The sequence below is a fragment of the Manacus vitellinus genome, unplaced genomic scaffold, assembly GCF_001715985.3.
Source record: "Manacus vitellinus isolate BGI_N305 unplaced genomic scaffold, ASM171598v3 scaffold_9_pilon, whole genome shotgun sequence".
Lineage (NCBI taxonomy): Eukaryota > Metazoa > Chordata > Aves > Passeriformes > Pipridae > Manacus > Manacus vitellinus.
In genome coordinates this window covers 1,070,863-1,089,474 of record NW_021940917.1, presented here as the reverse complement: position 1 = coordinate 1,089,474, position 18,612 = coordinate 1,070,863, and the positions used below count along the sequence as shown (strand labels likewise).

At 39.4% G+C, this 18,612-nt stretch overlaps 1 protein-coding gene across 1 annotated transcript in view; it reads left to right on the top strand.

Moving 5' to 3' along the window:
* Positions 1-43: 43 nt before the first annotated feature.
* Positions 44-18,612, top strand: part of OSTF1 (osteoclast stimulating factor 1) — a gene marked incomplete at its 5' end in the record, with an annotated part of 21,928 nt that continues 3,359 nt past the window's right edge. Inside the window, 9 exons of the mRNA XM_018085837.1 lie at positions 44-131; positions 10,834-10,880; positions 11,454-11,504; positions 11,588-11,651; positions 14,582-14,635; positions 15,068-15,175; positions 15,636-15,685; positions 15,801-15,879; positions 16,347-16,445. Coding sequence (XP_017941326.1) covers positions 44-131; positions 10,834-10,880; positions 11,454-11,504; positions 11,588-11,651; positions 14,582-14,635; positions 15,068-15,175; positions 15,636-15,685; positions 15,801-15,879; positions 16,347-16,445 — 640 coding nt within the window. The remainder of the gene's footprint in view (positions 132-10,833; positions 10,881-11,453; positions 11,505-11,587; positions 11,652-14,581; positions 14,636-15,067; positions 15,176-15,635; positions 15,686-15,800; positions 15,880-16,346; positions 16,446-18,612) is intronic.

Genomic DNA, 18,612 nt, shown 5'->3' with positions numbered 1-18,612 from the left:
AGTTTTTGCGCCGCCTCCTCGCACCGAGTGCCCACCTGCAGGCAAAGCGATCGCCGCCGCCGCTCCCCGGTCCGCGCTAGGGGTCCGGCTCAGCCATGTCCAAGCCTTCCAACCTAAACCGGCCAAGCCAGGTGAGCGTAAGGACGCAGCGCCGGACCCGCCGTCCCCGTGCGCGGGCGCGACGGAGCCGCTGCCTGGCTGACACGTGGATGATTTGGGGGTCGGGTTATGGGCCCTCAAAACAGAGAACTCGGGCGTGGGTGGGAGCGGGGCAGAGCCGCCCTTCTCTTCCTGTCCGCGCCCTCCCGCCATGAACCTGCGCACCGCTCTCTTGGTGTCGGGAAGGAAGGTAGCCGCTCCCGTGGCTGGAAAGGGCCGTGGATCTGCCCTCGGGCATCGTGTCTGGGCGGGATCCCGTGGTTGCTGTAGCTCGGGAGAATGTTCATGAGTGCCACCGGGCCAGAGCCGTCGCCCGGGGACATCCCTGTGGATGCGCAGCCCTCCCGCCCCGGCCTCCTTCCGCGCGGCGCCGGCCCTGCCCGGAGCCGCCGTGCCCGTGGCACTGGGCGGCGCGGCGTGTCCGGCCTGCAGCGGCCGCCGAGGAGCTGCTTGCGTGGGCTGAAACGCGCAGGAGACCCTTTACCCTTTAAAGAAATAGCATTGGAATGCTCTGAGGTTTACCTTGTGGTTGCATGGGTTACGAATATATTAATGAATAAAAGCAGTTTTATAACACAGTCCCACGCAACATTCTTCCTCTTCTAACGTGGCATCCACTGCATTCCCTTATAGGACTCCCAGCAGCCAAACCCTCACTTTGCTAGTGCATGTAGTCATCGATGCGTACATTTTTGATCCTGTATTTTTTCCGAAAAAACCAGTGCAAAGTTAGTTTTTAAAAAATCAATAACAGCCACAGTTTTTTCCTAAAAATATATGAAAGGCCATTGGAAGTTGCACAGTTTTAAATCCTGGATTAGAAGTGGTGTTTTTTCGGTGAACATACATTCTTTTGCCAAAACTTAAACCATTATTTTCAGGGTTTCCTTTTTTAAAATAAGGAATTGGTCTAGAAAATGCCATGGCTGTTTATCACGTTTGTGTATTGTCTCCCAATGTAAAAGTTTGAATTCTTACTTAGAAGTTAAGAAAATCACCATGAATATAATTCGATAGACAAGACTAGTTGATGTCTCCCAAAGCAGGACTATCTGATCCCTAAATGTATCTGAACTTCAATATTTTTTTGTATTTGGAATACTATTTGTAGTACTGATGTAAAAAAATTAATTAAATACATAACCTAATTAAGTATTTTAACTAGATAGCTCATAAAACAAGTTTTTGATTTAAACGCAAGTAAGTGCAAACCCAGTTTAGACCATTTAAACCATCAATCTCAACCTGCCTACAGAAGAAAAATCTGCTAAAGTTCTCTGAATGTAGAGTTTCATCCTTGGAAGAACTTCCTCTGCCCTGCAGTTTGCTGAGCCTCTTTGAAAAGAGCTTGCTTCAACTGAAGAAGACAGTAAGAAAAGTGTTGCTGTTGTGAACCCTTACTGAAGACAATCAGGACTGAGGAAACCTGCAGGCCTCTAACAGGATGTGGTGTTGCTCTTAACAGCTGAATATACCTGAAGAGTAGGTTTTTCCAGTGAAGTTGTTAATGGAGTTTTCTATTTTGCAATAAGATTCTTAAGGAGTTAAAGGCCTCACCCTGCCTAACCTGCCTCATACTGACTTAGATATGTCTAATATAGATGTCTCTCACTAGTTTGGTAGGGTGCAGTTTTGTGGTATGCTTGATCTGATAAAATGCAGACTGTTGTCAAAAGGACAGGTTCCCTACTCCCACCATCCCTTTCCATTCCATATAGTGGCATGACAAGCTGGATCGCTGCTCTGACTTTTTGCATAAGGTCATTTTAATGTCTACAGTATGAGTGCTTGACACAGCAAGAGGAAATGGGTGGAAGAAGGAAGAGGAAGAGAAAGAATAAGACTGTCTTGGTAGTGGCTTTCAGAGCTGATTAAAGTAATAAGATTAATTTTGCCAAATCTCTAATTTTTGAGGAGAGAAAATTTTATGGAGTCTGTTGTGTTAAATTTTTTACAAGTAATTTTCAGGAATGCATTGCCTTCTAGCATACTTCAAAATATCTCTGTACTTGTATGTCTGACTTTCTTCTGTCCATGATACCAGTTTCGCCTGTGCGATTGTCATTTAATTTCTTAGGATTATAAATGTTAGAGACATTAATATAGAAGCTGTATGTGGTGAAATACTTTCTACAGCAGTGTAATGCTGTCTCTTTTGGTGGCATTTAGATTGCAGTTGCTGGAATGTCTGGAATATCTTGGTGCATTTGGTCAAGCTGTGTTAATTTTTCTTCACTGGTTATTATCAGGTATCCAGTCTATAAGCTGTGTAAGGGAACAGCAAGTCTGCTTGCCGTGCTGAATTTACACAGTTCAGATGAGATAGAAGAGAAAACAAGCCATTGGTTGCTATAGTCCTTTTCTGTGTGTTCAAGAAATAAAAAGTGTAGGCTAGATAGAGAGGGAAGTAAATATGTCAGATGCCAGTGAAGTGATAATATTTAATGAAATAAATATTCGTGCTTTTTAAAACAGTCTTCACTGCTCTAATCAGGGATTTTGGACATTACAGTTGGACCATGCTTTAAAAATGTGTGAAGGGGGAAAATCAACAAGCTATAGCACTGTCATTTCCATCAGTATATGAGACCATTTTATGTGATAGATGGCTCTTCTATAAATCCTGTTGTGTGCACAGAACATTAGGATTTCAGTTGCAGAAAAATGGTTTTGACATCAGTATATGTTAGACAGTCACGGGATATGTTTGTCAGCACTTGAACTAGTCTTTCAGGGTCTGTGGTTAGTCTTTAAGTGAGGGGTCACAATTGTTTATAAAGGCTTTTTTTTTAACAAGCATGTCTAGCTTTGCTTTTCTCTTGTGGTTCTGTATTATTATTATTTTCTAGCTATATTTTTTATTTAGCCTATTAAAACTAGAAAGGAGTCGAGTGGGTGTTGAAAATTGTAGAAACATACTTCTCTGTCATCATTTTGCAAGAGTAGGATTTCCCTTCCGTCTTTCGAAAGATTTTTTTATATCTTAAACTACATTATTCTTTGCACAGTTCATATCACTTTGGATATTAATCCTATTTACAAAAGTTACTTATGGAGTCCTTTGAATTTGACAAGTTGTATTGGCTTCTGCTAGTTGTGTGCTGGTTGAACACTGTCTCATTGAACAGTGCTTGCTGTTTGATTAGATCTTTTTGATTAGAGCCCCATATACTGTGCAGCAACAGCTTTTGGGGATATGAAACTGGTGTTTTAATATTTAAAGAAAACTTACTTACTTTCATATTTACCAGACAGAGTAAGGTTTGTTGATCATGGCCTACAGTTGACACAACATTTATATTTTATGGAGAAAGACTAGTCTTTGTACCAAGGAAGTTGTAGTTTTAAATTATTCCAATTGAGAGGAAAGCAGGCAGGAGGAAACATAACTTATGTAACATTAAGAGTTGATTCTTTAAAGCGGGTTCATTGACTTTGCTCCCACTAGTAGCTGTCAGAGTTCAAAATAGGATTCTGGACATAAATACTGAAGTTCAATCACAAGTTCACCTCAATTCTAAGGTAAAGTAGGAGCTGTGACAGCATTCATGGGAGCAGAAGACTTGCATTGAGTCACGTGCCTCAGACGTTAGCAGTAGGCTTAAATTCAGTGTAAGTGGTAGGTTGGGTTTCTTCAGTAGACAGAGAAATGTTTCTGTTAGCTAGGAAGATGTAAGCATGGGAATATGGGGAGTTACACAACAGTCATCAGCTCTAAGGGGAGAGAAACAACTGAACAGTTCCAAGTCTGATTTTGGTATGAATTTTAAACTTCCATTTCTCATCTCAAACTCTCCTTACTGCAAGGTTCTGGGGCCACAAACAAGCTTTCTACAGGTGAAGGCATGCTGGTATTGCAGAAGTAAAATTGGTAAGAAGTAGAAGATTGCAGCTTTAAACTGTGCCAGTGAAGTTGTGTTCACGTTCATCTTCTGTGAGAATATTTTTAGTTCTGGTTTTCTGTAAAGAAATACTGTTTGTTCCTTCCACTCCAGACACTGATTAGTGCAGTTCATGTTTGTTCCTGGACTACCCCAGTTTTTCATCTATGCTGGCACCAGTCTATCTTTTTCGTTCTTTTTAATATGATCCTAAGCAGATTCCTAGGCTTTCTTGTTTGTTTGTTTCATGCATCCTCACCCCTTCCTCCCCGCAGATGTGTATGCCCTGTGTTCACTTCCTGTTTCTAACAAGCACTACTTAGACATGGAAGATGGTTCTCTAAACAGTGAGGACCCCACTTTTTTTTCTGTCTCAGTTGTGGTAGTCTTTAAAAGCTATGTTGAACTTGGTTGTGTCTCTGTGCAGGGTCCTCTGAGCAAAGTGCTAAACTGCACGCCTGTAGAAGGTATTTCCAATACTTTTATTCCTGCTTGAAGATCTGGGTGCAAAGCACCTTGTTTTCCAATTCCCATGCAATGCTACAGGTTTGTAGCAGAGTGGCTGGAAAGCTTCCTGGAGGAAAAGGACCTGGGGGTGCTGGTTGACAGCTTCTGAAAGTGAGCTAGTGTGTGCCTAGTTGGCCAAGAAGGCCAGGGATGTCCTGGCCTGCCTCAAAAGCAGTGCAGCCAACAGGACCCAGGGCAGTGATCATCCCCCTGTACTGGTGAGGCCACACCTCAAGTGCCGTGTCCAGTTCTGGACCCCTCACTTCAGTAAAGACATTGAGGTGCTGGGGTGTGTCCAGAGAAGGACAACAAAGCTGGTGAATGGTCTAGAGAATAAGTCCTAAGAGGAGTGGCTGAGAGAGCTGGGGGGATTTAGCCTGGAAAAAAGGAGGCTCAGGAGAGACCATATTGCTCTCTACAACTACTTAAAAGGAGGTAGTAGCTAAGTGGGTGTTGGTTTCTTGTCCCAAGTGACACAAGTGATAGAACAAGAGGAAATGGCCTTGACTTGTGCCAGGGGAAGTTTAGGTTGGATATAAGGGAAAATTTCTTCACTGAAGGGGTATGTCAGGTGTTGGAACAGGCTTCCCAGGGAATGGACTGAGTCCCTGAATTATGTAAAAGATGTGTGGATATGGCACTTAGGGACATAGTTTACCATGTTGGCAGTGGCAGTGTTAGGTAAATGCTTGGACTTAATGATCTTAGAGTTCTTTTCTGAGCTAAATTATTCTATGAGAAGCCAGGAAAAAAAAGTTTGTTTGGCCATAATGTCCTACTAGTAAAATTGCACATCCCCCAAGACACATGGAGATCATAAGCTGAACATCTCTTTTCTTATTAAAGCAAACTACAAGCATATCACAAATTATTCTGATCTGTAGCTTACCTCTGATAGTTCCATTTGGCCAAAAGGTTGTGACTTCAAATTGCTGATATACACTACCAGAGTATGTAGATCCTTTGTGGGTTCTTAGGCCAACACTGAGAAAAACATGTTGTGCTTTTACCACCATGCTTTCTGTGAGGTCAGGCAGAAGATGCCTCTTACTTCCTTCAAAGAAATTAATCTGAACATGTATCAAAATTCATATTCCCTGTTATAAATGTTTTCAGAAGAGACTAAATCTAGCATGAGACCTGGAACATGCAAACTGTCCTTCTTCTTCCCGTCATCCCATATCCTATGCATATTTTCTATTTTTGGGCTATTTGTAGGGATTCAGATTAGATATTTTCAATCGAGATGGTGCCAGAGAGATTACCTGATTCTGAACTGTTTCTATGCAACGTTGTAGAAGCAAGGAGGAAGATGGCTGATGACAGCCCAGGATTAACTTGAACCCTTGAAGAAGTTTATCGAAAGGCTTGCAGTTTTTTAATTTTTTCTGTAGATGACCATGGTAAATTCTGACTTTCAACGGCATAGAGATCATCCCTGTATTGTAGGTACTGATAGTGCTTTGTGAACGCAGTGAGTCTGTTCATCTTAAGTAAGTTACTCTGACTTTTATGGTGGTCTTGAGCTACCCAGTCTAAATATAGCTAATGAAAAGGTGCAGCATCTGGATCAGTATCCAATTTGTAGAATCTTGCTTGTATGAATGAGATTTGATTATGTCTGTCTATGGCAGATGAAGCAGGGTGTGAAATGCTAACAAAAGACTCACATCAGTCCCCTGAGGCCACGCCTTGGTAGCTGCTGTGAATGTTGGCTTACTGCCATGATTATTTTCTTTAAAGTAAATGTCTCTTTAACCAAGGACTGGTTTGGGTTTTGGTTTGTTTCTTTCTTTTGCTTGAGGAAGTAATGTTAGCTGACAGCTAATGAAATTGCTTTCTCTCCCCTTTGGTGCTGAAAGTTCAGCCTAACACAAAGACCTAAATAAGTAATACCATACAGATTAAGGGGGGGGGTGTCCCTTTTTTTTTTCTTTTTTTAGCTTTTCATTCGTGGGTGAAAGCAAATAAGAGGAAAACAGAGAATACTTTGGTGGCAGGTTGCATAAAAGACGGGTAAATGCCAGTGTCTGTGGTGGTTTAGAGAAGCTTGAGTAAAAGAATAGAAAGGAAGTGGGGAAAAAAGCACCAGTGGGAGAGAAACAGTAACTGTTGTGAAAACACTTAGCATTCTTTGGAAACGCTCTTCTGTTAACAATACTGCAGTTGATTAAAAATTGTTACAAATAAAAATCTGGTTTTTTTAGAAAATGGTGGTTTAGGTTTAGGGTTTTTTTTTATTACTTAGTATTATGAAGCGTAGCAGGTATCTCGCTTCAGTTCAGTACATATCAAAAGCTACATTTTTAAGCTGTTGTTACTCTTTAGCTCCTCCGTTTGATTGCTTCTAAGCACTTAACTGGGAGAAGATCATCTTAGAAATATAAGTTGCCTGTTTCCCTTTCTCATAAGAGCTGGAGACATTTATAGGATAAGCCCAACCTAACAAAGTCAGTTTTATGTTGCTGGTTAGAGAGAATAATTAGTTTGAATACTTTACCGTCTTGTGCTGCTGAGGGAGGATTTGGCAAGTTATGACTTGGGAAGTTTGTATGCTAAGAATATTTGTATCTTTTTAGTATGTGTAATAAGTTACCTTTTTCATTTATCAAACAGTTGTTTTGCAGATGTTTAATGCAAATTCCATGAGAAGAGAAAAGACAGCCTTGTGGCTAAAGTTAGGATTTGTGAGAGACTGAAATATTAACAGTAATGGCTCAAACAATCCTTCATTTGCAGAAGGAGCAGGTGCTTTGCTGACAAGGTGCAAGGGAAGGGCCCAGGTGCAGAAGGTGTGACCACAACCAATTAATCTTTGTTTAGCAAGCAGCTGGGTTTTGAGCAAAATAAGGGAAGAGGCAGATGAGAAGCAGATCCTGCAAGGTGGGATAGTGCTTTTTATTATGCCAGTGATACCTTCCTTACACAACTGACTCAGGTGTGAAAACTCTCCTTGGGGGGAGGTATTGGGACATTCCCAGGTAGGCTGAAGGTATTCATCCCTTCTGACAGTGGCTTAACTACACTGACATGAGAGGCAGGTGTCATGTTGTAAAAGGTGTCATAAACCACCAAAGACTGAAGTGCTCCCACACTCATTTTTGGGGTCTTCCACCAGAGGACTGCAAATGATCCACAGTGGTACATCAGGTAGCATAAAACTCCTCCTCCAGCAGAGGTACCTGGCCATTGCCACCTATCCTGAGTGTAGAATAACCCACTGAACTTTGTTTTGTGGGCTTTCCACCACTCGCGATCGATCAGGACTGCCATCATTACTTTGACCAGTGGACACTGACATTGCAACAATCTAGTCTCATCATTGGATCCATGGGTTGTGATATTCTTTTACTCTTATCCTTCTACTCTTCTAACTTCTTCCCAAAACGTATTGTAAGCCAGACTAAAAATTTCCAGTCAATGCCTTAGTAAGTGCCTTGTGATATCTGGATAAGTTAAAGTTGGCTAAGTTTAAGTTTGCAAAGTTAAAGTTTGTAAAATGCCTTACTTTGTCTGGATGTTGTTTTAAAATTTGCTAAGTAGCTTATTCTGCCTTTATGTTCTGAAAGTTTACAAGTAATAGTTTGTTATTGAACCTCCTGAAAATTTTATTATTTCTCCCATGCACTGCCGAGACAGAATCAAACAACCATCCCCTAAACCCACTGAGCATATTGGGGCATAACAGGATTGAAAAGAAAAACCTATACTTAGAGAAAGACTTTTTTGTGGGACACTTCACTGCTCTGTGCCCCCATTTACTTTGCTATTAGGAAAGATACTCTTCTTGTTAGTTATGCTGAGAATAAAGTCAATAATGTTTGCCTAGTTCCTTGAAATTTTAAAAAGATACATATTTTTGTATTCTAGTTATTTTGTCCTCTAGAAGTTTGTGGTGGGGAGGTGCAGTCAGTCAACTTTGATAAGTTCAAATCAGTGCTAATTAATTGTTCACCATCTTGTATGAATCTTGAAACATGGTTCATAGTAGATAGATGGTAGTAAGTGAGAGCAGAGGAAGACCTTAGGTGTCTAACTTTTAGCTTGTTCCAAAGCAAAGTTATCACCAATGCAAGCTGTAAGTCTGCCTGCATGCCTAGGGATACGTATTGCTAGATAAAAGTACTTAAAGTGATTACAGGTACCCCTGTGTCTAGTGAAATACAATCTCTATTTCCAGAAGACTAATTCAAGTCAAATGTGCCCTTTACGTGCTTACATTTAGTTATTTTAACCTTCTGGACTGAATTTTTGCATTAAAATTTGGTACAAGTAATTTCCATTACAAGTCCCAAAGTCCCCTTATTCTAAACTCTTAACTGCAGCGAAGTAAACAGGCTTGCTATCTCTTTATTAACTCCTATATAAAGTGCTATAAAATTAGCGTTAACCAGACCTGCAGTTCTATAGATGCAGTTCTGTACTCTTTGTATTTCATCACAGGAATGTTTTAGAACATGTCAGTCTGTGTGTGACACCACAACTGGACATTTGGGGAAGTAACTCTCTCCTTCAGTTTTATAGAATTAAAAAAAAAACAAAACAAAACAAAAAACAAACTAACAACTAACTAGCAACTAACAGTAAATTGTCTTTTGTTTAAACAACATGTCAGCAATACCTTTATCAGCATCAGTGTTTCCATTCCTCTTTTTCTCCACAGGGGTGATAGCTTTAGAAAACCTGTTGACTCATATCCTGTACATTATTACGGAAAGCACGCATGACACACACAAATACGTATTTTTTGCTTTTCCCTGTCTTCTACCATCTTATGTGGTCCATTTCCTCCTTTTGCTTACATAAAACCTTGAAAATCAGTGGTTGATGGTTGTAATCTCCAGAGTTGTCAGTGTATAGTTCTGTCTTGTGTTTTTCTGTCATCTGTGTAAGAAAGCCAAGGAGAAGAGACAGTACTCCTGTAATCCATCCTGTTTTGTCATCTCTTGTTCTTTTTTATTTTTTTCTTCCCTCATTGTTTTTGTTGTTGTTTAGCTTCTCCCCAGCTGCAAATCAGATGTTTCATGCTGATCTCTTAGATCTAGGACATATTACTGTCTGCTTTCCTTGTTCACCATTTCTGTATGGGTAATGAACAGAATACGGGTTTCATCCTTTTTAACTGTTGCCACAGTTGTAATTACTTAGTTTCTGAGGCAAACTACACATCTATATTGAATAAACTACACAAAACTTCACGTATGTAAACTGTACAGTACTAGCCTTTGGCAGTAAGTTCATCAGTTTCTCTGAGTATACAAAACAGTCTGGACTAAGTGTGACCTGAGTAATGTGTTATCCTGATGGACCGAACATTGCTTCACATAGTTGATCTGTATAAACATGTAAAGGATAGTGTAAGAAGACGTACATAACCTACACTTGCATACTTATGATATTTAAAAGTAAATAAACCTCTGTGCTTAAATCTTCAGGTACTCTAAAGTAAACAATGTGGAACAGTTGGAATAATATATTTCTGCATTGAGTTCAGTGGACTTAAGCAGTTCTCGTACTTTCTGCCGGTGCTCTGGAAGTGTACATTCACTGAATTTTTAAAAATTTTTGTGGGGATGTTTCTTTTGCAGTTTGTGCAATTAAACCTGTACCTCTCTGCATTAGAGTTGTCTTTTCTTGCCTTGAATGCTGTGGACAGTCTCTTCCAAGCTGCCCTATTAACACAAATAGGAATTGCAAACACTCTAGCTTATTTTAAGCATCTGAATAGAACACCTTGTCAGTTGTACATTCCATAAATAGGACTTGGTGACCATTTGTCATTTTTCTTAGATGCAATGACTTCCATGGTACTGTGTTATTTTCCTGTTAGTAATGACTGCAAGTAAATATGAGAACATGGTGCAGACATTGGTCATTATTTTGTTTCTTTTTTCTTTCCTTAATTCTGTATCATTTGACAGATGTGATACTAGAATAAAGATATATATATATAGCATGTATGAGTGTGTGAGGGTGTATATGACTGAAACTACACTTTGCCTCAGAAATCAATGGCAGCACTTGAGTGGTGAGCTGTAAAGACCATGTTAGGTGTGCATAAGAGGCTACTTACATATCATTGATCAGATGGACAGTTTCCTTCATAACTCATGCTGCTGAGTCTTTTCATCACGATTTTCATGACAGGAGCATAACACAAATTCATTCAGCAAGCTACTTTAAGGTTGAAGGAAAGGAATGTATTTGGATTTGAGGGCTGGATGTGTATGCTGTGTTTAAAAGGCATGCTACTGGTATTGATTTTTTTTATTTCTGTTTTTCTCAGGACAGGTTAAAGTGTTCAGGGCCCTGTATACGTTTGAGCCCAGAACGGTAAGTACTTCTAAATTTTAGAGGTTTGAAAAACTTAATTCTAATTTTGTCAGTAACATTTCTTCAATTCTGCTAGGATTGGCCTATTAGACTTACTGTACTGTTTTCAACAAAATAAAGTCTGTTGATGCGTATTTGTTCTTATTGTGACTAAAACTGCCTGATTAATCATCACTCTCCAGTAAGTCCACTCTGTTTTAAAGCAGCATACTTTCTTCTGTAGTATCTGTTACCTACAGTCTAAGATCTGAAATCGTGATTTGGTTTTTCTTCCAAAAGGGGGATGAAATTAACAAACACAAATATAAATTTCACTGCTTCTGTTGCCCAGTGCTCTGTTGGAAAGAACGCAGTCTTTCTGCATTGTTAGGAAGATCACAGATCCAAAAGGTTATCTGTAGACAAGTCAAACTACTGACTATCAGGTTGTTGTCTAGGTGCTAGAGAATTTGAGTTATCATTCTTTTTAATGAAGAGGTGAATGTATTCTGAATTATCCAGGTATTCGTTTTTCATTTGTACACATATTCAGATATTTGTTCATTCCTCTTTTTTTTTCTTTCTGTTTTTAAGCCAGATGAACTGTACTTTGAAGAAGGAGATATCATTTACATCTCAGACATGGTGAGTCCAAGACATCCCATACAGACTGAACACTTCTGAGATGCAACATATACCTTTTAAAATATTTTCCCTTTTCTCTGCAGAGTGATACAAATTGGTGGAAAGGAACTTGCAAGGGGAGAACTGGGCTAATTCCAAGCAACTATGGTAATGTCTAGAATATTTTTATTTGGTAATTTACAATCAAAGAAAATCAGTAAACAAAAAGGCTTATGATGCCTTAAGCCCCAAATAGTTTTTTATTTTTCTAATTTTGTAAGCCTTATAAGTTTTATAAGTAGTAGAAGTAGATTTTAAAAGCAGCAACCCTCACTCCTTTTCCCTTTAGTACAAGCAGTTTACACATTCCTTAACCCTCTTACCCCATTCTATGCTCCCCATATTAATTCTACCCCCAAATCCAGTAGAAATGTTTAGTCTCTTGTCAAGGCAAGGCCTGTTCTGTTTGGAGAATGTTTGTATCTTGGCCTAAACTGCAGAACACGGTCAAGAACTGGGTGACTGTGTGCACTCTGTGCCCTGAAGAAGATGAAGATTGATGAAGAGAGGGTCTCAAAAGCCCCCAGCCCCAATTCCCAGGGGGCGGGGTGGGGAGTGGGTCAGGGCAAAAGTAACAGGGTGGACACACTTGGGATTGGACAGATATTGTTATAAAATGTAACATCTTAGGCACAGCCAGCGCGTGGTGTAACACCTATTGCCTTGGCACATTAAACCCTTTCCTTATCTCACCCCCTAGTTAACTGCTCCGGAGTTATTTTTTTAGCACCAACATTCCACGGCATCACTTATTTTCAAAAGCAGATCACATTGGCATCTAACAGTACTCTACTATGTGTTTCAGAATACACCTATCTGCAGTATCAGTCACTATTGTACATCAGCAGTGGACAGGCTGTCTTGTGTTTTTATAACCTAAAGACAGCATAAGTTTGCCTAGTGTTCATGTTTCTGCTTGTGCAGATAACAGTAATAGATGTTCTCAGTTCTGAGTGGACGAATGCGTGGTTCTAAAGGAACCATTTTTGTTTGCCATTTGTTGTATTTTAGTGAATATATCCAGCCACAGAAAACATTGTTTACTTGAGAATTGCATCATATTAAATATCCCTTACATGTCTGGACTGGATAGAAACTGCTTTTTCAGATTCAACTAAAATCACTTTTAAAAGCCATGAATACAGACAACACAGCACAATTCTTCCAAGTCCTTCCAGGAACTGTAGACAGAGTAACAGTGTCTCATGACAGATTGCATCATAACTGCCAATATGATACTGACTGTGGTTGCTTCACATTGTCCCTTCTTCACTAGGAGATCTTATGGTAGCAGTGCTATGATTCCCTGCCCTGTAGTAAGTAGAAATACATGAATAGCAATCCATGGTGTAGTTATTGAGACCATGGCATCAAATTTCACTGTAGTTTGGGACTTCCAGTCTGACTCTACTCTTGCCATCTGCCAGAGTTCAGAGGTCATGCATTGTTATATGCAAGCAGAATAGTCCATACATGCTTACCTACACTCAAATGTCTTTTGAAGTGTGTTATATTTAAAATAAAACCAGCAGTCTACCAATTCAATTTGTGTTCCCATTGAGATAACTTGGAAAACTTCCATTTTAGAGCAGGGTTGGGGAGTGGCATCTCTGTTTGCACATTTGCAAAACTTTCATGTGTAAGCAGAACAGAAGTCTCTGCAGACCTTAAAACAAGGAGTAATAGGAACATGTCTTCTGATTTAGGCAAACTGTAAAATCCCTCAGGCTATCTTTCTCTGGTTACACCATTAGGACTGACAGGTTTCATTGGTTTTAACCAATGAAACACTGTGATCTCCTGTGCTATTCTATAACCTTTTTGCAAAGGGTAGAGACAGACCTGAAACTACTGAATCTGTGGGGGGGTTTTGTGCTCCATCTGCTGGGCTCGAAGGAACACATTTTAAAAGAATGTGAATGAAAAGCTGCTGAAGGCAGAATCAGTGTTATCTGCAATAAAAATACTTATTGTGGAACTTCTGGCAAAAATTTGCTAAAAAGCTTTTGAGACAGTGTTGTTAGTGTTAATGCTGTCTGCTGTGCTCAACCAGCACTGCTCATTATGACTAACTTGTGCTGCTTGTGTAATAGCTGTCTGCTCAGGGCCTGGCTTCTCTGCATTAGAATTTTGTTCACTGTTTGCACAAATTATTTTAAAATTAAATCCCAGAATCTGGCATTTGTATTTTATTTTACTCATGGCTAGCAAGTTAAGCATGTGAAATCTTACAATTACAAACATTATGGGAGGAATACACATCAAAGTAAGAAAAGATCTGGAGAGGCCAAAAGAGTCTGGAGACTTTTATTTCTGGTAACTAATGTACGGTTATCAGTATTTTCCTGCTTTGCATCTGATTACAGTAACATTGTGATCTGAGGAAAACCCTTTCACATAACAACCATAGTGCAAGGGCTTAGAGATCCCATTCATCTCATATTGTACACTGTCCTGCTTGCCTGTACTCTTACTAGTTAGTGATTTTCACCTAAAAAAGAAAGTTTTAAAACAGAAGGTTGATCTTCAATCTGCCCATCACTACTGTCATTGTTTAAGCAGACCTCCCACAAGTTTTCCAGGAAAAATAAAAAATCTCCATCAAACAAAAAGGAAACCTCTTGACAGTCGATCTTTTTAGCTACCCTTCACAGACCCCTTGGAAATAATTCATTCATAACTATAGATGGCAAGTTGTAGGTTGAAAGCCTAGCCTCATGCAACTGCTCAGAACCATCTTACAAGTTTAGAAAGGGAAGTAATAACTGAGATTAAATACTGCTAGATTCCTGGTAACTTGCAACTGCTGATCAATTTGATGCTGCTGTTTAAAGTTTTCACAAGCTTTTTTCTGAAATGCTTTCCTGTACACAGGAAATTCAAGTTTTTCTGACAAGTCTGTCACTCCTAAATCCTTTTTCACATTAGAATCAACTATGTATTACTGGTTCCTCTGGAATAAATCCAGGTTTTATTTCCACAGATATCAAATATCTATTCAGTTTCAGAAGTAGTTAGAATTTACTCTTTCATTTCAGTGGCAGAGCAAGCGGAGTCTATTGATAATCCACTGCATGAAGCTGCCAAACGAGGTAAGTGTGTTTGGTCTTTTAGTCCTGTAATGCTAAAGGCTGTTTTGCTTGTTTTCTGCTATAATAATAATAGTATATTAAGAATTAAGATGTTCTGCCTGTTTTGCTTGTCTAGTATCTTGAACAAGTTATCTGGTAAGTTTTACAGCTTTGAAAAGCTGAGATACAAGCCTGGTAGAATTGCCACTCTGTGACTGTATGCACAGAAAAAGTGTGGTACCATCCATTTAACTGCATAAGGATCTGAAGGTCTTCTGGGAGTGGAAAACATATGGTGTGACTTTGGTTTAATGAATGGTGTTGCTGCTAACTCCCTTTTTCTCTTTTTAAGTTCATTGGAAGACTGTCATTCAGAGAGAACTATGTGTCTTTAATGGTTCTGTTAACTCTTTAAAGAAAAAAAAAATCATCAAAACTGATTTTGTCTTTCAGGCAACCTAAGCTGGTTGAGAGAGTGTTTGGATAATCGAGTTGGTGTCAATGGCTTAGACAAAGCTGGAAGCACAGCTCTGTACTGGGCATGCCACGGAGGCCATAAAGGTATCAGAGAATTAATTTGAAATTACTGTTCTTTGCTTTTCTTGATGTGCTATTCAGACTGATAAAATTACAGTGCTATAACAAATAACAAAGCCTTTTTTTTATGTTGTTCTATTTTTTATAAAAAGAAAAATTAGACTAGAAGGGAGGTTCAGCTCCATCAACTGCTGTGTGTTTTGTTGCCATTGAAGCAGGCATTCTCATCAGTGTAACTGCTAGAAGCAGAGTGGGAAGAAGGACAGACCAAAAAGAAGTTTTCTGTTATTTTGCATATTCTATGCAATAGCATGTCTTTTGACTAATGATTGTTTGCCCAATGCAGTCCGACTGTTACAGATTTTTATTAGCTGATTGGATTGCTCTTTCATTGAATCTAAATTAAAATTTATACTAAGAGTGCAAAAAGCCTGTTTTGTTTCTACTAAATTTTTCTCTTTAAACCTCTCCCTGTTTTCTGCAGATATAGTAGATGTTCTGTTTTCCCAGGCAAACCTAGAGTTAAACCAACAGGTAGGTTAAACCAACAGATCCTTACAGTAGATGTGTGATGTTATTCATCCTTGGTACAAGCTGAAAGGTTTTTTGCTGTATTTTAATCCTGTTGCTTTTCCCTCTAACTCCACAGAACAAATTGGGAGACACAGCTTTGCATGCTGCTGCATGGAAAGGTTATGCAGATATTGTAGAGATGCTGCTGGCAAAGGGTAAAGATCTTCACCAAGGTTTCAACAATCTATGTGGCAGACTAGATTCATGAATGTTTTTTAGTTTGTATTTTTAAGTGTTTTTGTATAACTCAAGTACAGTCCTTAGCCAGCTACCCTGCCTGACTTTATAAGTCTTGCAGAAAATTCTGACAGCTATTTGGAAAGTTGACATCTCACCTGCTCAAGATAGGTTTCATCCTGCTTTGCAGACAAAAGTAGGCACTTAACCCCAGAGCAGCAATGACATCTGCTTGCTAGAAAGGGAGAGTAGCCAGCAAGTTCCCTAAATAACTGTAGCTTGTGGAAGAGCATCCATAACTTCTGGTCTGCTTCAGAGCAGTTCATAGGTCAGACTCCTGTGTCCGTTACTATTCTACCCACCTTACTGAAATTCATGTCAGAATGCCATTGGTCGAGAAATAGCTGGGACAGTGATTCATGATGACAATTTTTCTATTATGAAGGGGCAAGAACAGATCTGAGGAACAATGAGAAGAAACTGGCTTTAGATATGGCAACCAATGCAGCTTGTGCTTCCTTACTTAAGAAGAAACAGAGTGCAGGTATTTCTGATTTTGTTTTTCTGATAAATTTTTTCTTTTAAGAGGACACTTAATATTTTAACCAAATATCAATATGTCGAAAGCCATAAAAAACACTTGGGAGATATATGGACTGAGTTGTGTTCAAAAGGGCTCACTTGAGAGGGTTAGTTTAGATTTGTGATAGAAACGTGGTTTATCACATGCAGTGTTGCTGACTCCACACAAAGTGCCATCCTGTGTCAGCAAGAGGCAAGAGTTCAGATGTGAGAATAACAAGGGAAGGAAATAAAAGACAGGTCCTTCAGATGGAAGAAAGCAAGATGGAAATTACTCTAAAAGCAATGTACCACAAGGGACAGGATATGAAAGTAAAATGGTGTGCTGTCTTCCCCATTGTGCTTGTCTGTTCCTCCAAACTTATGCCAAACCAACACCAACAGATGCTCCTGTTTTATTTTCTTACTGCTAATTTTTTTTTAATTTCTTATTCCTGTATTTTTCTGAGTGACTGTCTAATAGAGAAATGAAGAAAGACTGCTTTCAGGTATTTATCAAAATAGTGTCACTGCTTCGCACTGTGTTCATCTCTCCTGATAGCACAGTGCCATGTCCAAAAGAGTTAAAAAGATACAATGCTATTTTAAAAAGCTGAACAAAAACTGAATGGTCCAGTATTGTGTAACTAATACTGCCTATAGTTTTCAGGGGGCTGAAGTTAGGGCGGAAACCCTAGGTGAAATGAGAAATTATTTAAAAACAGAGGCAGAGTTAAAGCTGGTTTTGTTGGGATATGCAGTCTCGCAACTGTATTGTCACAGGACAAGTGAGAACAGAGGGAATGCTAACCTGTGGGAGCTTAGTGGGAATTAAATGGTGGAATAGCTGACTCCAGCTTTAGACGCCAAGAGGAGCAGTTGCAGCAAAAATATTATCCAGCTCTTTGGTTGAGGTAATATCAGGATTTCCCAGAAAACTTCTGACAAATTATTTTGACTCTGAAGAAAGCAGTTGTAACAAAGGGCAGAATTCCTTCTGTTTCTGTATTTTTTTTCTAAAGGTGGTTAATCCCTGTTAGGAGCACTTACTTCATCTTTGCATGTTAATTGTAGGCACCTGGTACAGGTGTATTCTCTGTTCTGATGTCCCTCATAACTATATTAATGTTTGATTTCCTGATCCTAAGTAACTAATCTTCTACTTTGTCACTCCCTCTAAATTAATTTAGTTTCGTGGCTGGCTAATTTTTCATCCTTAGTCACTTTATCTATCACTGGTCTCTGGTACCCTCACACCCTGTCTTTTCTTGCTTGCCTGAGCTGATATTCTCAGTCTAACTGCAGTTTCAGTATTAGCTTCCATGTTTGCTTTTCTACCTTAATTTCACCTTTTAAATATCTCTGACACTGCTGATCTGTATACTTTTCTTGCATTTTCTATTTTCTTGGCTATTTTCAGTAATTTTGTTCGTTCTGTTGAGTTTGCATTTCAGTATTTCCAATCTCTATGAGTGAAACAATTGTTCTTTTTCAGAAGTTCGATTCTATATCAGTAGTCTTCCTGTCCCCAGTTCCAAATCTGCTCTTATTTAGATACAGCTTATATCATACTCCATTTATAAAACTGTTTTATTGGAGGAAGCTTACACTACCTCCACTTAAATGTTCAGTTTTGTTTTACATGTACACAGACACATTCAAATGCCATAATTGCTGAAATATATTCTAAAACATTAGAATTATTAAAGTCATGTCATGGAAATGTGTGCTGGTTTAAAAGTTAACCAGCAGGGGGAATGAACCCAACTCAAAGGAGAGATTATAAGTCAGAATAACAATTTATTAAAATAATACAGTAAGTACAATAATACAAACAAACAATTGGTCTCAACCCACAAAAACCCAAATGTATAACCCAGTACCCTGGGGCATGAACAAAGTGGTGTTCCTTGGGCCCTGTTGAGTCCAAAGTAAAGGGAGAGGGGAAGAACCTGCTGGTGGGAGAGCTGCTGCAGTCTGGCCAGAACTGGTGATCGCAGTCCAGTGGTGGTCTAAGTCTGGTTGAGAGCGATGAGATGCAGCCGTCCTCTGGATCCCACGAGTGGGTTGAAAAATGTTCCAAAACTCCAAGATTATATATCCTCCAGTTCAGGCAGGAATGTTCAGTGCTCCCCTCAGGGCGGGGAGTT